The 24525-nt window shown below is 35.6% G+C and overlaps 1 protein-coding gene across 1 annotated transcript in view; it reads right to left on the bottom strand.

Annotated features, from left to right (window-relative positions):
* The window catches only part of LOC133336401 (protein qui-1), a 62813-nt gene extending 38826 nt beyond the window's left edge, over nt 1-23987 (bottom strand). The window contains exons 1-7 of the mRNA XM_061544697.1: nt 23777-23987; nt 23101-23321; nt 16319-16533; nt 15733-15880; nt 14553-14718; nt 4722-5634; nt 4172-4626 (exon numbers count right to left, since the gene is read on the bottom strand). Coding sequence (XP_061400681.1) covers nt 4172-4626; nt 4722-5634; nt 14553-14718; nt 15733-15880; nt 16319-16533; nt 23101-23321; nt 23777-23971 — 2313 coding nt within the window. The 5' untranslated portion in view covers nt 23972-23987. The remainder of the gene's footprint in view (nt 1-4171; nt 4627-4721; nt 5635-14552; nt 14719-15732; nt 15881-16318; nt 16534-23100; nt 23322-23776) is intronic.
* Between the last annotated feature and the right edge of the window lie 538 nt (nt 23988-24525).

Below are 24525 nucleotides of genomic sequence, written 5' to 3'. Positions count from 1 at the left end.
AAAAAAATTTCGGCACACAACAACCAGAAGAGCGGCAATAATAACAGACTGCCTGCCCTGCAATTGTTGAAACTTTGTAATGAGATAACATTGCTGGCTGCGTGTTCGGTTGCAACCGAACTGAACAATGCAACATTGAAATAATGGATTCCAGCCAACTGTTGTTTGATGGGGTGTAGCCTCAGCATGGCTTAACAATTAAACAACAGAGGGCCAGGATGACAGGCCAGGACTAAATAGACAAACGACAGCAGCAGCAGAGTAGTGGTATGACTCTGTAACTGATGTTCTGCAATAACTTTTGTTATTGGTTTTTGTATTTTATTCCTTTTTTTGAAAAAAAAACTTTTGCCATAAAATGCACCGTTGTGTTGGGAAATTTTGTTTGTTTTGTTGCAGTTTGACAATTGCAGTTAATTTACCTGAAAATTAATTATAAAGTTAACATAAAATAGGAGGTGGGGAGTGGCCAATTTATTTGGTTGTTGTTGTTTTAGCTACAACATTGTTAATTAGTTGCACCAAATTATTTAATTACATGCATCGTCAGAACGAGTAAAACAGAGAGGGAGAGCAATACATAATCGTAAAAGGCCTCCTGTGGTTAAAATCTTCTATATATGAACAGAAGGCCTAGGTGAACTTCTCACAATATCCATGTCCTAGTTAGGTCAAAATATGCTTTTCTGTACATTGACAGAGCGCTGCAGAATCCTTCTGCATATTAACAGAAAGCCTCAGATGTCCTATGTAAGGCTAATACAAAATTTCTGAGGTCTACTGTATATTTACAGAAGGTCCTTAATTCATCTACACATTAACATAAGATCTTAGAGGTCTTCTGTATATTAACAGAAAGTCTCAGAGGTCTTCTGTATATTTACAGAAAGTCTCAGACGTCCTCTGTAAGGTTAATACAAAATTTCTGAGGTCTAATGTATATTTACAGAAGGCCCTTAATTAATCTGCACATTAACATAAGATTTCAGAAGTCTTCTGTATATTAACAGAAAGTCTCAGAGGTCTTCTGTATATTTACAGAAAGTCTCAGAGGTATTCTGCATATTAATATAAAATATCTAAGGTTTAATATATACTAACAGGAGACCCTACATTCATCTGTATATACACATAAGTCCTCAGTGGACAGAGGCCTACAGAATTCGTATTAACCGTTGATCCTACATTCATCTTTATAAGCATAATATCTTAGAGGACTTCTGTAAGTTAACAGAGAGTCATAGAAGTATTCTCTGTACGAACAGAGGATCTGAATGTTCTTCTGCATACTAACATGACACATAAGAAGTCTGCTGTATATTAAGCGATAGTCTCAAATATATTCTGTATTTATTAAAAACTTTCAAGGAGGTCTTCTTGTTAACCTGTGTAGGTAGAAATCTTCTGTTTACTAAACAGCAGCCCCTGAGGTCTACTGTATATTAACATAAGGTATAAAATGTATTCTCTATGTTAACAGAATACTTGAGGTATATTCTGTATATTAACATAATTTCTGCAAGCCTTATTTGTGTTAACAGAATTCCCAAGGGATTTTATTTGTGTAACCGATAGCTTTCAGAAGTTTTTCGGCATGTAAACAGAGCTTGATGTATGCAACAGAAGTCTTCAGATGTCATATGTATGTTAACAGGGGGTATAATGTAAAATAACAGTAGGTTTCAGAACAGAAGATTTCAAATGTCTTCGAAATATCAATATAAATCATTAGAGGTCTTTGCGGATTTTTCAGAATGTTTAAGAAGACTTTTATATATTAAATTCCTTAACATTAACTATGACGTATGTTAGTGGAAGCTCTCACAGGTCTTCTGAATATTAACAGAATGTCAAATCGCTTCGGAATATCAATATAACTCACCAGAGGTCTTCGCGGATTTTTCAGAAAGCGTAAGAAGACTTTTATATATTAAATTCTTAAATATTAGGTATGACGTATGTTAGTGGAAGATCTCACAGATCTTCTGAATATTAATAGAATGTCACATATTCGGTATTTTAAATTGTTTAACAGTAGGTCTTAGAGTTCTTCGGGACGCACTGGACTTTTTAGGTTTTATTTTTTTTAGAAAATCTCTCAAGCTCTCTGCAAATCAACAGAAGTTACGGAGGTCTTCCTTAAAATAAAGGCTTACATAAATTAAAAAATGAATTCGAAAATGTTTTATTAACGGAATGCCTCAGGAAATTTTTTTATTAATAAGATAATGTTTTGAAGTTTTCTGTAAATCAACAGATGACCTCAATATACTTCTGTAAATTAACATTATGTCTCTACCATCGTCTGTTAATTTAACAGAAGTCCTCTGATGTCTTATGAGAATTAACATAAGTAATTATGTAAACTAAAATACAGCCCATATAGTCATATAGAAATTAACAGGTGGCTTCTTAAGTCTTATGATAATTAACAGAAGGCCTCTAAAATATTATGTAAATGAAAATAGGACCTTTAGAGTCTTCTGTAAGTTAACAGAAAGTCTTCGACGTGGTATTTAAATTAACAGAAGATTAGAAGAAAATAAAAAATTTGAAATCTTCTGTATATTAACAGATGACATCTGAAGTCGTATGTAAATTAACGGAAGAACTCAGAATCTAATGTAAACTTAAATTAGGCCTCTAAGTCTTCTGTAAATTAACAGAAGGTTTTTGAAGTCTTATGTTAATTATCAGAAGGCATCTGAAGACTTATGTTAATTAACAGAAGGCTTTTAAAATATAATTTTAATGGAAATAGGGCATTTGAAATATTCTGTAAATTAACAGAAGGATTCTGAAGTCATATGTAAATTAACAGTATGCTTCTAAAGTCGTACATAAATTAAAAGGATGATGTTGTAGTCTTCAGTAATTTAGAAGAAGACCTCTGAGGAGTTTTGTAAATTAACATAAAAGACATCTCTGAGGTGTTCTGTAAATAAACAGGAGTCTTCAGTATTTTGACAGAATTTTTCTGTGCATTAACCGAAGTTTTCTGTGCAATAAAAGAAGATCTCTGTAAATTAACAGAATACTTCTGGGTATTAACAGAAGGTCTTTTAAGTCTTATGTAAATGAACATTAATTATTGGCCAAATTTAAAAGAATATGCCTGATGTTATGTAATTTAACAGAAATCTTCAAAAGTATTCGGTAGGTTTCAGAGTTTTCTGTAAATTTATAAAAGTACTCCAAGTTATTCTGATATCCACAGAAAGTCTTTGAAGTCTTCTGTAAACTAAAACTGAGGTGTTCTGTAAATAAACAGAAGTCTTTGCTGTATTAACAGAAGGCTTCTGTACATTAAGCCCTCTGAGTCTTTTGAAAATTAGCAAAAGCTACCCGATTTATTCTGATATCAGCGTGGAAGACTTCTGTTAATTAAAACAATGTCTATGAGGTGTTCTGTAAATTAACAGAACTCTTTTATGTATTAACAGAAGTATTCTTTATATTAACAGAATTCTTCTGTATATTAACATAAGCGTCCTGTATATCAACAGAAGTCCTCTAAGACTTCCGTAAATTAACAGAAGGCTTCAGAAGCTGTCGGTACGTTAACATAGAATCAAAGACATTTCTGCATATTAACAGTAGTCCTCAGAGGCATTCTAGATATTAACAGAGGGCCTCAGTTGTCTTCTGTGGTCTAACAGAAGTAAACACTGTACTTTACAGAAGGGTTTCTGTTACTGAATGTCATAGAGCCAACCCATAAACCGCGTAAAGATTTCGGAGAACTTCTGTAAAGCAACAGAATTTCTAACATGCCTTTTTTTTAGGTTACTGAAGGTCGAACTGTGGTTTGCTTCGTCGAAGCCTTTAGTGCCCTGTAAAATAAAATCGCTGCGGCTGTTGTAAAGATAGAGAATGCATCTGAAAGCTTCATTAGGAAAACAGAAGATCATTGAGGCATCTGAATATTGAAGTAAGGTCACTTAGGGTCTCGGTTCAATATCTGATCTCAGAGATTTTGTAAAGTAACAAAAGGCTGGAGCTTCTATAAAATAACAAATGCTTCCGAAAACTGTTATGATGAATTGTGAAGTAATGTGACCTGGTAACAGGGTAATTGATATTCCAAATACCGATCATAACTCAAGTCCTCGATATTTTACAAAATATTTAAAAATAAAAATAAATAATCACCAAAAAATGTCCCACTTACCGCTGCTAAGAGGAAATCAAAATTACACACAGCTATCTGCTTAAATTTATCCATATCATCGGAACGCATTAAATGATGCCAACTCTCTTCGACGTGACGCATACTGTACGAAACATCAGCAGCCATGGGATTATAAAATGTCGAAGTGTCATCGTTATGATGAGGTGCCGATGATTTACGTCCCGTCGCCGATGAATTATCTTTATCTTTAATTGTTGTCTGGCTAGCCAACGATTGTCGATCGCTGTCACCTTCACGTTCTGTACTATCGTCCTCATCATCCTCTTCATCCTGATCATCATTTTCGGCGGGAAAGAATATGTTCGCAATGGCAATGTGCATTGAGCGTATCGTATTGGCGTCCAAATAGCGGCTGCGGGCCAACTCTTTGCAGTATGGGTAACGCCAGTGGATTAAAACTTTGGCGGACATTATTTTATCACGTAAAAGGAAACCTTGGGGAGAATGAGGAAAAGAGACAAAGAAGAAAAAATATATATTTATAAGATGTAAAGGATATATAAAGAGGGGTTTTGGTCCTTCGACTTACTCATTTCCTTGTGTATCTTTTTGAACGAAGAAAAACAAAAATTTCCCTTCTCCGTTTCAATTTGAGCCTCTGGATCATCGATGGGCATTAGTAGTTCCAATAGTTCCGTTTCGGATAAACCAAATTCCGATAGTGTCAAATACGAAGCCAAGCGGGCAAACCCTTTGCGACCATAACGCTGCTCCAACTCGTCAAATTGCTGCTCTATGAATTGAGTAAATGTTAGATTATTGTCTCCCGTCGATTGCTTCCTAAGTTCCGTTCGATTTTCCTCCACAGCCAAATCAAATAGATATTCCATTGACTTAAAACGATCCCTTTGCATGGGGGTGAATTTCAACTGTTCCACCGGCAAAGTGGTTGAGCATATCAACTGAACATTCCACGGCAACGAGGTGGGTAACCACGACAGGGCCGCAACAATATCACAGTCCAAGGGGTTTAATAAATGCAAATCATCGATGAACAAAAACAGCACATCATTATTCATATCTTCGATGCGACGCAGCAGATTCTGGAACCAATTGTTAATGTAGAGCGGATCGAATGAAGCATCTTTGGGTAAATAGCCTTCGGGTATATTGTAAATAATTGAGATTTGTTGGCAAATGACACGCAGCAATTCTAAATTGTAAGCGGAGCGTGGTGTCGCCGAGGCGAAGCGTATCACGCGATGCACCCGGCAATTGGGTTGGAACCAATTCTTGACATCTCTATACAGGGCTGTCATAATGGCACTCTTTCCACTGCCATGTCCGCCGTAAATGAAGTAGGGTGCATGTCGACTTCCATTGCGAAAATTGGCCATTAAATTGTTCTTCAATCGTTCGGGTACACTGGATTTTATTAGAGCTCCTGCATCCTCATGTTCTTTTAGGATACGCAAATGGGTGGCATGTTCGTGAAAAATTTCCTGAAAGTAGAAAAGGACATTTTGAAAAGGGTCATAATTTTTATTACATATATATATATATATATATATATATGTATTAACATATACAAACAGAAAGGTCTCATGTGACGTATTTCATCAACAGAAAACCTATTCCTTTATAAATATTAACATAAGCCCTTATACTTCTTCTTTATAATGTGTTAGCTATCATCTGTATATTAACATTAGTTATTCTGTACATTCATAAAATGCATCAGGAATCCTCTGTATGGCAACAGAATGACTAAAAATCTTTCGAATATTGACTGGAGCGTCCATAGTTCCGATGTACATTAACATATGCCAACTAAAGCCCTCAAAGTTGTTCTATGTGGCAACAGAAGACTTCAGAACATTTTTGAATGTCTCTTAGGTAAAAAAAGACTTCATATACCTTATGTATATTTACAGAATAACTTAAAGTCTTCTGTATAAGAACATATGATATTCAATGATATTCTGCATATTAACAGAAGTCCACAGAAATATTCGTTTGTATATTAACATACACAAAATAATAACCTGTGCCTTCAGAGACCTTCTCAACACTTTTCTGTACATTAACAGAATGCCTATGTTAACAGAACGAATTAGTGTTTTCTGTACTACGAAGGAGGTCCCAAAAGTATTTACATTTTGTTTTAATCGTCTTCTGTATATTAACAGAAGTCCTCAGATATATTGTGTTTTGTATATTAACAGCATGTTAACATAATTATCCAGAGTTTTTTACCAGAATAGTAGTCTTAGAGGTTCATCAGTGTGTTAACATAAATCATCGGAGATATTCTGTATATTAAGATATTTGTTTTTGATCTTTTGTAAAGTGACATAAGTCATCAAATTTATTATGTTTGTTAATAGAAAACCCCTGATATCTTCTGTAAATTAACAAATAGCCTCCGATTGTTAATAGAACGGCATCCTGTAAATTAACAGGAGGCTTAAACGGCTTCTGTAATTAACAGAAGGTCATATAGATGCTAATAAAAATTCTTAGAAATATTAGGTTCCTTGCAGAATTAATGCCTTAATCTGCTAATTAACGGAATGCCTTAAAAATGTCTCCTGTTTGTCTCAAATGTTTAATAGGAGGTGTTAAAAGGCTTCTGTAGATGCTAAATAATGTCTCATAGAATTCCTGTATTATACAGAAGTTCTTCTGTAAATTAACAGATAACTTCGAAAGTCTTCTGTATATTAACATAATGTCCAATGGACATCCTGTAACTTAACATGCGACCTTAACATCTCTGTGACCTTCTATAGTTAACAGAAGGCCTTAGATGCCTTCTAGATGCTGACAGAGAACCTCCAGAATATGCTGTATTTTACAGAAGTTCCTCTATGAAATAATAGAACTCGTCAAAGGCCTGCTTGTTTTATTTCTGCGGTATGCTGATCATCAATAGAAGGCTACAAAGACTTTCAAGTGGTTTATGAGGCCTATCCGATGTGTAGATTGAATGTAATTTAGAAGACTTCTATAAAAATAAAAAAAAACCTATAAAAATAGGTTCCGAAGTTATTTTTATCCATAAACGAACTTCTAGAGGTTTTTTATAGACCGAAGACTTTACAGAACCCCTCAATAGTCTAAAAGACCTTCCAGATGTATACGAGATTTTTTTAATAATAGACGTCCGAAAGATGATCCGGAAATATTTTTTATACAGAAAATCTTTGAGCGATCTTTCTTAGCATTTATGTCTATAAGACCTTCTCGAGGTTGACTGAGGTTTTTATAGACAACAAATGGTAGATGACCTTCATGTTCCTGTTTTCGATATTTTGGTGGTTTTAACCGGTCTTTTCCCATGTAAACTCTTTCCCTATGTAAACAATTTTTTATTTGGGTCCTTATTTTGATATAGCTTCCCTTGATAAGGTCCATATTTTGACATAGGCTGCATAAAATGGTCCCGTCTATTTTCAGTATTTTGAAGGTTTTATAGAAGAAATTTCAAACCGAAGGGGTTGTAGTTTGTCATTGCGGGTTCTTAATAGGTGAAATGCATTACTTGACATTTTTCGATAAGGGTCCATATTCTGACACAGCTCCCATTTAAATGTTCCTTCTCATTTTTGTTATTTTAAAGGTTTTAGCCCTACTTTCCCAGAAATTTGGCATTCGGATTCTTGAAGAAAATATTCTATATAGGCCCTAGTTTTGGCATAACCCTCCTCTCCAATTTCGGTGTTTGGAAGGTTACAGCCGCATTTTCTCACCGATGTGACTGTAATCTTCTTTTTTAATTTTTTGTTCGATATGGGTCCACATTTTTACTAGTTTCCCTATAAAGATCCCGCTTTATTTTGGATATTGTTAAGGTTTTAGCTTCAATTTTCCGACCGAAGTTGCTGTAATATGGCATACCGGATTCACCATCGAATATTATCCATAAAGGTATGTTAAAGCTCGCCGCCCATTCTTCCAACCTGACTGCCTATAATTTTCTCACAGCATAACTAGCTATTTAATTCCGAGCGATTTAGGGAATTGTTAATTTACTCGACATGCTGGAGGAGGGTATAAAAAGATCGATCCGACAAACCTTAATAGACCATTTACTTGCTTGAGCTCTTCTCGGTCTATAATATGTTATGTTTCTAAGACAGAATATCTTCTCCACCTAATTAGTGGACAAAATATCTACTTCGACTATTCTTCTCCAGCCCTTTATCGATAAAAATATCTTCTGCAGAAGGTCTATAGATAGAATATCTTTGCCAGTTCCAAACTATGCTTAGAAGAACTTCGTCAGATCATTTAGAAGACCTTCTTCAGATAGAACCCCCATCATTAAGGTTCTCTTTCGAAAATACCAAATTATTTTAGAAAAATTCCCCCCTCCACCCCAATGCCCGTCTGCAACTACCTTGAAAATGCATAAGAAATTTAGCGATGCAAAGAATTTAAAAATAGAAAATAAAAATCTAATGGAAAAATCCAATTTGGGGAATTGTGAATTCACCCTACATGGCGGAGGAGGATCCGGAGAGTATAAACCAATTAATAAATTTTTTGCTTGCTTGAACTTTTTCCGGTCTATAAGATGTTATGTTTTAGACCGAATATCTTCTCCACCTAATAAGGGTACAAAATATTTACTTCGACTATTCTACTCCAGCCCTTTATCAATAAAATATCTTCTGCAGAAGGTCTATAGATGGAATATCTTTGCCAGTTCCAAACTATGCTTAGAAGGCCTTCGTTAAATCATTTAGAAGACCTTCCTCAGATAGAACCTCCAATCATTAAGGTCCTCTTTCGAAAATACCAAATTATTGTAGAAATTACCCCCCTCCACCCCAATGTCCGTCTGCAACTACCTTGAAAATGCATAAGAAATTGAGCGGTGCAAAGAATTTAAAAATAAGAAATAAAAATCTAATGGAAAAATCCAATTTACTGAGTGCTTGCGACAACGAAAGGAAAAAAGCAACAACAACAACTATAAAAACAACAAATAAAATCATCAAGAACAACAACAACTGTGAACAAGAAATGCAAATGTGTATGTCCGTTATGAAATGACTTAGGAGGACGATCTCAAGTACCAACCGGCTGACAGGACCCCAAATGGAGAAAAAGTGTTCAAGACAAGCACATGAATGAATAAAATGACACACAGACATACGACGAATATAAGTTATGGTTTCGCGTGGCAGGGTGGTAGTAGGGGATCAAGAACGTAGAAGGTTACTTCAATCATTCGAAATGTGAAATTTTTAACACACTTTCACCATAAGAACTACAAAATGTGGGCTTCACTTGATTTTTACCTCAAAAACTTAAAAGCAAATGACTACGTCATTGTTTCCATATGCCGAATGGTGGACAAACATATCACGCACGCTCACACACACACTAATATACATATTCTTAGCAAGAAATTGTTATCATCATTCCGGGGGCCAAAGAGTACGGTTCACATATGCATGCACACATGACTCTCTTTTTGTGCAGGGAGGTAGGGAGGGTGGTTGGTTGTTTGGTAGGTCCACGAAATTTGGTTATAAATATTAAATATAATCTCAGCCAAATTGAAACGGAGAAACACATGTGTTCTCTGCGGCAATTGTGTAATGGAAAAAGAACGGACGAGGAGGGGGTATGAGGTCTTGCGGTGAGGCAAGTCAGTAAGGCATTAAAAACATATTTAAATGAAATGGCCCAACGTGAAATGGGTCGGTGGGTCTTTCATTTTTCGTTTTGGAGTTCTTTTGGTTAGAATGGCGCTTACAAATGAAGACCCGTAAAGGAGTACGTAAAGAACTTTTAATGGCAGGCGATTTGTATCCTTCACATGGTGGCACAAGGTTAAAATGGTAGTCCGCATTTTTATAAATTTGTGTGTCATTTATTAAAAACTACTCAGGGTTTTTGTTGCTGTTTTTATTCTCATTTTTATTTCTTAGTTAGGCTTGTGGAAAAAGGGGTCCTGGCTGCTTTTTAATTTTCATTTCCATTATTTAATTATTTCGTCGTTGTCTTTTCATGCTTGATTTTTATTAATTAAGTCAATTAAATAGTCCATTTATGTTGATATTTAATTAAAAACGGCAATTTGAAATGTTAATTAAGTTTTGTTGAAAAAAAAATCTATGGTGGTTTAGTGTGTCCTATTAATCCTGCGGTTTATTTTAAATTCTCATTTTGATTTGTTTGGTTTTAGTAAGACTTGTGTATTCAAAAGGAAACGTATTTTTTTGTAATGCACATTAAAAAAAGTTTCTCTACAAATCTCAAAAAATTACATTGGATTCGAAAGTCAAGTTATATTTTTTTCAATTCCAAGAAAATTGGGAAGGCTCAGTCCTTTTAGTTGTGCATCACATTATACCTTTACATAATTAAAAAGAAAAAAAAATGATATATTTAATATCCTCGACAATTTACCTTCCTAGTAATGCTTCAAATTATTCTACATAACTAAATCTGTTACTATTTGAGCAAAAAAAATGTTCAAACATTTCTCTAATTCTAAATTCCATTTAGTCTATATGAGAAAAAAATGTCCTTGAAAAAAATATGCATAGGCAGCATGCAAAGCATCTTTTTGTCCTGTTCAACAAAATCTTGCTGCTATTAAATTTAGTTTGCCAACCAGCATCAAGGTTATCATTGCTCAGTTCTTATTTGCAAAGCAACTAAAACTCGTCGATGGAGAAGAGGAAGAAATGAAACCAGTAAGGAAAGTAAAAAAGTCGGACCGACTATATGATACCCTTCACCACTTTGGGTATATTGCGCATATGTATCCTTACATTTGCATGTCAATGTTGCCTCGAAGGAACATATGCATGTCTTTCTACAACCTATGATAAACTTAATTTTATTCGGGCAGATTTGGAGTCGTCTGCATACCATGGGATAAATTTATGGAAAACGTTTTGATACACGATATTCGGTACGCCGCACTGCTAAAAATTTAATTTCAATCAGACACCCATTCGAAATGCATATGGAAGCTATGGCTGCATCAGCACCAATTTCAACAAAACCCAATAACGTCATTCAAGTCCCAATTTGATACACTGTTCAAAATGTCGTGTTAATCGGACAACCATTTATGTAAAATCGGACGAATATATATGAATATGTGAGAGCTACATAGAAATCTGAACCGATCCTAAACTTACCACACATCATTCTAAACACGCTATGACAAATTTCATGCACATCGAAGGATATAAAGGGACTTTGGTGCACCATTTACCTAAAATCGGAGGAAAATATATATGGGAGCTATATCTAAATCTGAACCGATTTTCCTGAAACTTTATACACACCATTCTAGACTCAATTCAGTACGCTATGACAAATTTCGTGCAAAACGAAAGATATATAGTGACTTTGGTGCACTATTTACCTAAAATCGGACGAAAATATATATGGGAGCTATGTCAAAATCTGAACCGATTTTCACGAAACTGAACACACATCACCATAGACTTAATTCAGTACGCTATGCCAAATTTCATGCAAATCGAAGGTGCAGTATTTACCTCAAATCGGACGAAACTATATATGGGAGGTATATCAAAATCTGAATCGATTTTCACGAAACTTAATACACTCCATTCTATACTCAATTCAATACGCTGTGCCAAATTACGTGCAAATCGAAGGGTATATAGGGACTTTGGTGCAGTATTTACCTTAAATCGGACGAAACTATATATGGGAGCTATATACAAATCTGAATCGATTTTCATGAAACTGAACACACATCACTATAGACTTAATTCAGTACGCTGTGCCAAATTTCGTGCACATCGAAAGATATAAAGGGACTTTGGTACACCATTTACATAAAATCGGACGAAACTATATATGGGAGCTATATCTAAATCTGAACCGATTTTCACGAATCTTAATACACACCATTCTAGACTCAATTCAGTACGCTGTACCAAATTTCGTGCAAATCGAAAGATGTATGGGGACTTTGGTGCACTATTTACCTAAAATCGGACGAAAATATATATGGGAGCTATATCTAAATCTGAACCAATTTTTACGAAACTTAACACACATCACTATAGTCTTAATTCAGTACGCTATGCCAAATTTCGTGCAAATCGAAAAATATATAGAGACTTTGGTGCACTTTTTACCTAAAATCGGACGAAAATATACATGGGAGCTATATCTAAATCTGAACCGATTTTCACAAAACTTAATACACACCATTCCAGACTCGATTCAGTACGCTATGCCAAATTTCGTGATTCTATGCATATACTCAAAAGGAACCCTGTGTCTATCTCGTTTCCTTTTGCCTGTTACAAACATATACAAAAAGACATAATACCCTGTACCACAGTGTGATGAAGGGTATAAAAACCTGCATTCGCAATGGAATCACCTGCCCCGCCCCATGTAACAGACTTGGCTGTAATGACAGTCGTTACATCTATACGAATATGCATGAAATATAAATTCATTATAAACTTATAAAGTAAATACGCCATACAAGTTTAGAAGAATATTATTTTGAGTGCATTTGGTTATGAAAGGATTAGAATGGTGTATTTTTTATTTGAAAAAAAGAGAAGAAAAATTGGATTTGGAGATTAATTCACAGCAAAAGGATTAGAACTATTTTTTTATGCCTCTTCTAAGGCCTACAAAAATATTCTTTAATAAATCCACGCCTCTTCTAAGGCCTACAAAAATATTCTTTAATAAATCCACGCCTCTTCTAAGGCCTACAAAAATATTCTTTAATAAATCCACGCCTCTTCTAAGGCCTACAAAAATATTCTTTAATAAATCCACGCCTCTTCTAAGGCCTACAAAAATATTCTTTAATAAATCCACGCCTCTTCTAAGGCCTACAAAAATATTCTTTAATAAATCCACGCCTCTTATAGTCCCTTGAAAAATATTCTTTAATAAATCCACGCCTCTTCTAAGGCCTACAAAAATATTCTTTAATAAATCCACGCCTCTTATAGTCCCTTGAAAAATATTCTTTAATAAATCCACGCCTCTTATAGTCCCTTGAAAAATATTCTTTAATAAATCCACGCCTCTTATAGTCCCTTGAAAAATATTCTTTAATAAATCCACGCCTCTTCCAAGGCCTACAAAAATATTCTTTAATAAATCCACGCCTCTTATAGTCCCTTGAAAAATATTCTTTAATAAATCCACGCCTCTTCTAAGGCCTACAAAAATATTCTTTAATAAATCCACGCCTCTTATAGTCCCTTGAAAAAATATTCTTTAATAAATCCACGCCTCTTATAGTCCCTTGAAAAATATTCTTTAATAAATCCACGCCTCTTCCAAGGCCTACAAAAATATTCTTTAATAAATCCACGCCTCAGTTGGCCCTAGAAAAATATTCTTTAATAAATCTACGCCTCAGTTGGCCCTTGAAAAATATACTTTAATAAATCCACGCCTGCAAAAATATTTCTTAATAAGTCCACGCCACGCCCAATTTCTTTGATGGCAATCAATCATCGTTAATAAATTGAACTGAACATTCAAAGTTTTCAACAGCTGAAAGCCTTTGGAATGACTGATTAAATGTGGTGGCCTTGCAGTTTACATATTCCGATATGAGTGAACATGCAGTTGAATCTACCATCGCAACTACAACAAAACTCGAATATGTATTTCCACAATATTTTTTTAATTTAATTTTTCAAAACCCCAGTCTTTTCTCCAATATGAAAATTTCGCATGCAATATTTCCAAGCATTGAATACAAAAACAACAACCTTTACCGCAAACTTACATTTCAAATTGTGGCAAATCTTGCATGCAAATAGACATTGCAACGTTGCAGCCAGCCAACCAACCAGCTAGCCGGCTAACCAACCAAATAACCTCAAATCACCTCCATTACTGGTGTTGTTCGAGCTATTTTCAAATGAAATGGCGAACGAGAAAAACCCAAAAAGTTTGCCACGTCCTCCAGCAAAAAAAATTGGAACGAAAAATCCAATACATTGAGGCAAAATGTTTGTTGCGGAACACCCACTCACACATTGAAACACAAAAAAAGGAAATGGTTTTTCCCCATCTGCAACCAAATAACCCAAAAAAGGATATCACAGCCCAATACAATGTTGGCTAGTTGTTGATGGTGGCTAAAACAAAACACTGATGGATATACCTTTGGATATACCCAGAACTGGACAAACTTTTTGGCCACATATATTTTTTTTAATTTTTTTCTAGGCTGGCTATGATTTGAGCACAGGTGGATTACGAAAGCATCAACTGAGATTTATATTCTCCTCTATGCGCTCTTTCCATTGACAGGGTACTATATGATTGATTGCCAACCATAGAGGCCAGTTAAGGGTTTAGTTTTTTTTGTTTCAGACCAGTGTCACTTTTTGCTGTGAAGGACGTTTCAACACCTACTTACCTGTACAGTCTTTTTTCGCCCCTTTATAACATCCGGATCATTGGCGATGTGCTCCTCAATTAGATGTCGCAGCTTATCGAAGACTTTATTCTTAAATTTACTCAAATAGGTTTCGTGCTCTTCAATGTCGGGATCAATGCCAGTATCACAACAATTACCAGGTACTCTGGGGAGAAAGAAAAGGAAGACGTATTAAGAACCTGATAAAAAAATATTCCTTAAAAATCCTCGCCTCATATGTAGCCTGTAAAATATTCTTGTACAAATCCACGCCTCGTATAGACCTTCGATAAATATTCTTTAAAAAAAACTACGCCTCGTATGGATCCTGGACACTAGACACTAGAAAAATATTCCTTAAAAATCCACTCGTTTAGACCCTGGAAAAGTATTTCTTAAAAATTCACGCCTCATACGGACCCTGGAAAAGTATTCCTTAAAAATCCACGCCTCATACGGACCCTGGAAAAGTATTTCTTAAAAATCCGCGCCTCATACGGACCCTCGCCTCTTATAGCCCTTGAAAAATTATTCCATAAAAATCCACGCCTCATACGGACCCTCGCCTCTTATAGCCCTTGAAAAATTATTCCATAAAAATCCACGCCTCATACGGACCCTCGCCTCTTATAGCCCTTGAAAAAATATTCCATAAAAATCCGCGCTTCATACGGACCCTCGCCTCTTATAGCCCTTGAAAAATTATTCCATAAAAATCCGCGCCTCATACGGACCCTCGCCTCTTATAGCCCTTGAAAAATTATTCCATAAAAATCCACGCCTCATACGGACCTACGCCTCTTATAGTCCTTGAAAAACTATTCTTTAATAAATCCACGCCTCTTATAGTCCTTGAAAAACTATTCTTTAATAAATCCACGCCTCTTATAGTCCTTGAAAAACTATTCTTTAATAAATCCACGCCTCTTATAGTCCTTGAAAAATTATTCTTTAATAAATCCACGCCTCTTATAGTCCTTGAAAAACTATTCTTTAATAAATCCACGCCTCTTATAGTCCTTGAAAAACTATACTTTAATAAATCCACGCCTCTTATAGTCCTTGAAAAACTATTCTTTAATAAAACCACGCCTCTTATAGTCCCCCCCCAAAATTCTTCGTTATATGCCGAGAAAAAAGGTCTGATCCCGATTACCCTTTAAATTTGATTTATACTTACACCAATGTTGTATAATTATCTGTCGATAAATTCATTGTCAGCTGATCTTTAAGTTTACTCAAACGTTCCGCACTCTCGGCATCCTTGACCGACAATTGAGTCGATGACCATTCCCGATAGACGGCCAATATTTTTTCATTTGACAAATCTGTTTCGAATGCGAGGATAATGAAGAGAACAAACAATCGCCATCAATTAAGATGTTGTAATGTGAATGCCATGGGGTAGGAGGGAGCAAGCAGAGAGGAAGAAAGGGAGAGAGAGGTAAATTGATTAAATTATTTGAATGAAATAATAAAAAAAGGACACCAATGCGACATCAATTCAAGGACTAGCATTCCCAACCATCGTACCCACCGACAGACCAACCAACCATCCATTCATCCTTTCATGCATCGATTTTAATGAATAAATGAATGGTTGCTTGTCTTTCCCATTTAATGGCCATTTAAAGTTTATAACTTTATATATGGAATGGGGCGGAGGTGACTAATAGGCTCACTGGGGGAAAAAACAAGGTGGCCTGGATGACTGCTGGCAGTTGGGATGGGTGGTATGGCTGCTTCATGTGGCACAATTTACTTACCCAATGCTTTTAACACTTCCTGTTCCATTTGTGTTTGCCTTAACTTTTGTAAATGTTGTTGCATATCGGCTGTGAGTGGCGTTGTTGTTGTTGTTGCTGCATTTCCTCCTGCTCCTCCGCCTATCGCACCATTGCGAAGCATACGCAAAAGGCATTTATCAATAATGTCACGCAGTTGCACATATTCTTCGTGCCATTTTTCCAATACCATGTTGCTATTAAGTGGGGGTGGGGGAGAGAGAAAAATCAGGAAATCCCCAGGAGGAGGAGGAAGAAGAGAAAAAAATTAAAAAAAAGTTTGTATTAATATTGAGCATAAAAATCTGAACAAGTAACAAATTTGTGACATAATATTATGAAAAAATATTTAACAAATTCACAATTCATATAGACACTGAAAAAATATTATTTAAAATCTCCACACCTAATATAGACTCTGAAAAAAATTTATTTAAAATCTCCACGCCTCATATAGACCCTGGAAAATGTTATTTAAAATCTCCCGCCTCATATAGTCCTTGAAAAAATAAATTTTCATTTAATGATTTTTAAAGAAGTCCGAATTCCGTTTTCTTTTGCATTCTGCCTTTGGATTTCCCCTTTATAAATTTGTTACACATGGCAACTCTGGCTTTACAGAGGCAATACTATATAGGCAGATATTATTTCATTAATAATGTTAAGTGCTGTTGCAAAAAACGACAACAACGACAATGTGAACGCAAAAAACTCCATGCATCATGTGGGAGGTAGGGATAAAGTGGAGGAACTAACTGCCAGCCTGGCAAGTGAAAGTCAACGACAATAACCATCATCCATCCATCCAGCGAACAACGATGACAATGACGACCATTATGGCGTTCTGTGACACAGAGCTGCCTTTGCTGCTGTTCCTGATGAGGACGAGGATGATGATGATGATGATGGTGACAACAACAACAACGACGATGTTGATGATATCCTTGTTGTTGTGACTGTTGTTCTGCAGCTTTAAATAAAAATTTAATTTCCATTTTTATTTATGTGCAAAAGTGCAGAAAAGACAATTTATTGCCTTACACGGCACGGTGAAATTAAGCGAACAGGGAATGTTGTTGCCGCTTTTTTTTTGTAGTCAGCTGTTGTCGTAGAAGAAGAAATGGTAGAGGCAGAACTTAAAGACATTCAGGTTGGCTATAATTTGTTAGTTGTTCTCATATAATTTCATTATAATTTATATGGTTAGGGTGGTAGCGGAAGGAGGTTGAAACAAGGAGGAGGAGGAGGAGTTATCCGTAATAAAAGGCGAATAAAGACATAATTTAAAAGAACGCCAGGAAAAAAATCCTTAAAAAATTAAGGTTTTGGAAAACTATTCTTTAAACACACAGACCTTGGAGACTTCGAAAAATATTCCTTAAACATACCTTGGATACTTTGGAAAATTATTCTTTAAAAATTCAAGCCGATAGTAAAAAATGAAAAAAATTCGCTGTTGCAAACATAAATTTACTATGAAAAAAATTCATTTCGGAGACACGCCTTGGAGATTTGGAAAAAAAAATCTTTAAAATACCTTGCGAATGCCGTGGAAAAATAATAATTGAAAAATTTACGATTTTAGAAAAAATATTCTTTAAAAATGCCTTGTGGGAGTCGCTTGAAAAAGTATTTTTAAACCATCCACACTATGGGGGTCTTAAAAATATATTTTTTAAACCATCCAGGCAATAGGGACTTGGGAAAAACATGTTGAAATAATCTAAGTCTTGGGGTCTTTGGAAAAATATTTTTCAAAATCCTCGCCTAAAGAATCCATCCTATCCAATATTCATTAAAAAATCCACACCCATTATCCTGCCTATTCTTCTTTTAAAAATCCAGGCCGCTTTCATTATAATCCTTGTAAAACTATTCTTTTTTAAAGAATCTCCAGATCTCTTGTCCATATAATTCTTGTAGAAACATTCATTAAAAAAGTCCAGGCCCCTTGTCCTCGTAATCCTTGTGGAAATATTCTTTAAACGTATACTGTCCTGCTGGTCCTTGTAGAAACAATCATTAAAAAATCAAGGCCAATTATCCAGCTGGTCCTTGTAGAGACACTCATTAAAAAATCACCCATTATCCTGCCTATTATTCTTTAAAAAATCCGGGCCGCTTTCATTATAATCCTTGTAAAACTATTATTTTGTTAAGGAATCTCCAGATCTCTTGTCCATATAATCCTTGTAGAAACATTCATTAATAAAATCCGGGCCCCTTGTCCTCGCAATCCTTGTGGAAATATTCGTTAAAAAATCCACGTCTACTGTCCTGCTGGTCCTTGTAGAAACACCCATTAAAAAATCCAGGCCAATTATCCTGCTGGTCCTTGTAGAAACACTCATTTAAAAATCCAGGCCAATTATCCAGCTGGTCCTTGTAGAAACACTCATTAAAAATCAAGGCTAATTATCCTGCTGGTCCTCATTAAAAATCCAGGCCAATTATCCGGCTGGTCCTTGTAGAAACACTCATTAAAAAATCAAGGCTAATTATCCTGCTGGTCCTTTTAGAAATATTCTTTAAAAAATCCACGCCTACTGTCATGCTGGTCCTTGTAGAAACACTCATTAAAAAATCCAGGCCAATTATCCTGCTGGTCCTTGTAGAAATATGCTTTAAAAATCCAAGCCTATTGTTCTGATGGTCCTTGTAGAAATATGCTTTAAAAATCCACGCCTATTGTCCTGGATCGGTCCTAGTATAAATTTTCTTTAAAAAATCCACGCCTATTGTTCTGGTCCGGTCTTAGAAGAAATATTCTTTAAAAAATCCAAGCCTTTTGTCCTACACCAAATATCCTGCTGGTCCTTATAGAAAATATCCTGCTGGTCCTTATAGTTATAAAAGCCTCGCCAAATATCCTGCTGGTCCTTGTTGAAATATTTTTTAAAAAATCCACACCTTTTATTCTGCTGGTCCGTATAGAAATATTCTTTAAAAATCCACGCCTGTTGTTCTGATGATCCTTATAGAAATATTCCTTAAAAATTTCACGCCTATTATCCGGCATTTCCTTCCTTAAAAATACAAGCTTTTTGTCCTTATGATCCCAGGAGTAATATTCATGAAAAACTACACTTATTGTCCTGCTGGTCTTTGTAGGAATATTCATGAAAAACTACGCTTATTGTCCTGATGGTCTTTGTAGAAATATTCATTAAAAATCCACGCATATTATCCTGCAGGTCCTTATAGAAATATTCTTGAAAATATCCACGCACATTTGTCTTATGATTCCAGGAGAAATATTCCTTAAAAATCCACGCATATTGTCCTGCTACTTCTTGTAGAAAAATTCTCTCAAAAAATCCACGCCTATTGTCCTGCTACTCCTTGTAGAAATTTTCTTCAATATCCATGACTAAACCCATTTAAATTAAACTCAAACTTCAATATTTTTATTAAGTAGGATTGTAGAGCCATCATCCCTAACCTCTTCATAAATATCCCTTTTTTTCTGCCAGTAACTAATCCCGATGCGATTGTTGTCTATCATGTCATTATTTCTATTTATGTCAAGCTTTAATCCACTTTCACTTCATAATAATGCGCATAATTTGCTAGCAATGCCATGCCATAGGCCACGTAACAAACAAACATAGCGTCTGTGGCCTAGCCGGGCATGCCATGGCCTAGCTGGTTTGCCGACTGGCTTACGCTATTTGCTATGAGCCAAAGGGCTCATTTTTATCGCACCGAATGGCTGTGGATGTGGCAAAGCTTTTGATATTCCAAATTACTCAAGAACAAACGAACGAACGAAATGAATAAATGAATGCCACCGTCGCTGCCGCCGAACCGGCCTAGGTGAAATGGTTGGGTTAGGTGTCCTCCGATGCTAATGGAAATGGCTGTTGGGTGTCAAATGTGTCAATTTATATTTACTGGTGTTACATCCGCCGTGTTCAATCGATCCGGTACAGAATAATGTTGTTGTTTTTTTTTAATATTGAGGGAAGAGGATGCTGGGTGACTGGCTGGCTGGCTGATATGGTGGCATTGCTGACGGTTTCACCGTGTTGTTGTTTTTGTTGCTGCTGTTATCGCATATTACTGCGCTATGTATCCGTTTTCCTATCGCAGGAAATTTCATAAAATTGAGTAAAATCACATGAAATGGTGTCGGGTTGGAGTGGGAAGGGGGAGTATAGAGGGTGCCAGCTGCACCATCGACTAGCACTGTTGATGCCAAAAGGATAACAAACTAATCTTGTTATGAACATTAAATGGAATCCTTAATGGACTATTTTAGAAGTGTGTGTGTGTGTGTGAGAGAGTGTGTATCCTAAAGGCTTTAATTAAGCCCCTGCCCAGCCAGAAAAACAATCATGCCTAATGGCAAATTAATATTCAACAAATTGACACAAATTGTCCGATTTGTGTGAACGTCAAATGGCCTTTTAAAAAAAATAAATTACCAGAAAATTGAAATTTCATTATTAAGACGCTTTATGGCCGTTATGACGATAGTTACCAGGACGGTGCCTAGAATACCTAAACAATTTAAAGCGTTAAGCGTTTTAAATTTATTTTTAAATGTATTCTTCCTCCCTCCTCCCTTACATTGTTCTGCAAGGTCAGCAGCAGCACATCAGAAATTTATGAAACAATTTTCCCATGGCCCTCCAACCTCCTCCTTGGGAAAAGAACACTTCTACGGGTTTTTTTGCTGTTTCTTAATGCATGCTGAAGTGGTGGTTTTTCCAAAGTACTTAACACAAAAGTGCTGCTGCTGAACAGGTTTACCAAGCACGAGAGAGAGCGTGTTGCCACAGCAACGAATTACCGTGGAAAACCAAAAACATTTACTTGTGTTCCGGCAAAAGAATAAGTTAGGAAGACATACATACCTACCTAACATTGATACCATACCGAAGTACCCGAACAAGATGAGACACAAAATATCCAGAGAATACCCACCAAATAAAACAAAGAAACCACAGTACCAATGGTGATGATGGCAACGTCAGGGGAAAAAGACATTTTCGCTGTGACCGACAAATTATTAACGAAACTTGTGCGAAAGGCCAATTTAAGGAGGAATAATTGATATCAGAATTTTTAAATATAGCCTTAAATTTTGGAAATGAAGATCCTACAGGGCAATAGGCGTGGATTTTTTAAATAATATTTCTACAAGGACCAGCAGGACAATAGGCGTGGATTGTTTAAAGAATATATCTATACGGATCATCAGGACAATAGGTGTGGATTTTTAAAGAATATTTCTATACTGATCATCAGGACAATAGGCGTGGATTTTTTAAAAATATTTCTATACGGATCATCAGGACAATAGGTTTGGATTTTTAAAGAATATTTCTATACTGATCATCAGGACAATAGGCGTGGATTTTTAAAAAAATATTTCTATACGGATCATCAGGACAATAGGTTTGGATTTTTAAAGAATATTTCTATACTGATCATCAGGACAATAGGCGTGGATTTTTAAAAAATATTTCTATACGGATCATCAGGACAAAATGCGTGGGGTTTTTAAAGAATATGTCTACAAGGACCAGCAGGACAATAGGCGTGTATTCTTGAAAGAATATTTCTACAAGGACCAGCAGGACAATAGGCGTGTATTCTTGAAAGAATATTTCTACAAGGACCAGCAGGACAATATGCGCAACTTTTTTTAAGAATATTTATCAAAGAATCATCAGGACAAAATGTGTAGGATTTTTTAAAGAATATTTCTACAAGGATCAGCAGGACAATAGGCATGGATTTTTTTTAAGAATATTTCTACTAGGACCGGCAGGACAACACAAGGAATACAAGGGATAGGGCAGTAGGCGTGGATTTTTAAAAAAATATTTCTACAAGGACCAGTAGAACAATAGGCGTGTTTTTTGAAGAGTATTTCCATGAGGATCATCAGGGCAATATGAGTGGATGTTTAAAGGATATTTCTAAAAGGACTGACAGGGCAACACAAGGGTAATACAAGGGCCAAATGGGCAGTAGGCGTGGAATTAAAAAAAATCTACAAGGACCAATAGAACAATAGGCGTAGATTTTTTAAAAAATATTTCTACAAGAACCAATATGAAAATAGGCGTGGATTTTTAAGGAAAGCACGCCTCCTCTATTCCTTGAAAAAAGATTCTTTACCTAATTCACGCCTCATCTAGTCCTTGAAAAAATATCCTTTATCTAATTCACGCTTCCTCTAGTCCTTGAAAAAATATCCTTTACCTAATTCACACCTCCTCTAGTCCTTGAAAAAATATCCTTTACCTAATCCACGCCTCCTCTAGTCCTTGAAAAATATTAGTCCTTGAAAAAATATCCTTCACCTAATCCACGCCTCCTTTAGTCCTTGAAAGATATTAGTCCATGAAAAATATCCTTTACCTAATCCACGCCTCCTCTAGCCCTTGAAAAAATATTCTTTACCAAATCCACGCCTCCTCTAGTCCTTGAAAAAATATTCTTTACCACATTCACGCCTCTTCTATTTCTTGAAAAAATATTCTCTACCAAATTCACGCCTATTCTGGTCCTTTAAAAAATATTCTTTACCAAATCCACGCTTATGGATCTTGAAAAATTATTCTTTATTGAGTAAAACGAGATAATTTTTAGTGCCGTCCTTCTAATTCCGCGGAACATCAAAACGGTTTTCGGTATTCAATATTTATCTCCCCCCTAATGCCAGCATCATCATCAATCTCCAGCATATAAACAATATATCAACTACAAGCATTCGTAAACATATTTCACACTGATCCAGTTCGACTTACCGATAGTCCTGTTTAAGTTGATATTGAATGCCTTTGAAGGCTGCCGACGTTTCAGTCGCCGTGGAGTCCTCTGGTGCTACAGCCGTCGCCGCCGAATACCACTTGACAAATAATTGACGCTCTGTGTGTGTTAAAGTGCCATCTGTCGCAATGCTATCGTAGATCTCCTTCGCCAAGTGGGTGGGTAATGGCATCCGACCAATGCTGTCGCCTATTAAAGCCTAATTAATGATAATTTCGTTGGAAACAATAGTCGTGTAGATCATGGGGGCCCCCAAAGACCAAGAGCCAGTCGGGTAGGCAGACAGATAGGCAGCACATCAATTGTGCAAAACATGTGGGAAAAGTAGAGGGAAGAAAAACAACGAAAATTGATGTAATAATTATGCATGTAATTATATTGTAGTAGTAGAAGAAGAATAAAAAACATTCCTATAAAATTTGCTCTAGAAAATTTAATAAAACAAGAAATTGTTGTAATTTTTATGAATAGCTAATGCTATGACCGTCCTAAGTAGCCCTTTTGGATGGGACTACTTAGGGACATTCTTGAAGAAAAAATAAGAAAACTAATTCAGTTTTTGGAATATGAAATAAATAAGTTTTAAATGAATTTTTTTTTAACTGAAGTATTTTTTTCGTTTTGAAAATGTATTTTTTTTATTCCTCAACTTACCAAAAAGAAGACACTTTTCGAATTCTGATGGCATGTCTCAATCTCGTGTAAATAATCCTCTAAAATGTATGGATCCTTTTCGAGTTGTGTGATATCCAGCGAACCGGTACCAAAATGCATATCGACAAATTCAATTTCGATTTGTCGATCATCGTACATGGACTGCAGTTCGGGGCCGACGAGCTCCAATAGCATTCGTCGCTCTTGACAAAATTCTGTAACGAAGAAAACAAAGAAAATAATTTTAATAATAATGTTCGACGTTATGGGAAGAATATAGACATCTTCCTCCTTCTGGAGGACTCCCGATGTCTATAAATAATCAATCGGTATAGAAGATATTAAGGGTGTTCTATTGTCTAGAGATGTGTAGAGGTGATTTGTATTTCTTCAAGACCAGCAGCCTTAGAAGAAAAAGGAATGACCTGTAGCTAACTTTTTAAAAGATCTGCAGTATCATAGCGTGGAATTTGTAAAAAAGATTTTTTTAAGGACAAGGACATTTTCCTTAGACAAATATTCTATAAAAAATCTACGCCTTGATGGTTTCTAGAAAAATATTCTTTAACAAATCCACGCCTGAAAAAATATTTATTAAAAAATCTCGGCCTCATATAGATCCCGAAAAAAATAGTCTTCAAAATATCCACGACGGAAAAAATATTTATTAAAAAATCCCGGCCTCATATAGACCCCGAAAAAAAGTCTTTAAAAAATCAACGCCTGAAAAAATATTTCTTAAAAAATCT

The sequence above is a fragment of the Musca vetustissima genome, unplaced genomic scaffold (genome assembly GCF_032173495.1).
Source record: "Musca vetustissima isolate MV318-11 ecotype Yass unplaced genomic scaffold, APGP_CSIRO_Mvet_v1 utg2062, whole genome shotgun sequence".
In the NCBI taxonomy this organism is placed as follows: Eukaryota; Metazoa; Arthropoda; class Insecta; order Diptera; family Muscidae; genus Musca; species Musca vetustissima.
Note: the sequence above shows the minus strand (reverse complement) of the source record. Positions and strands in the feature narration are given on the sequence as shown.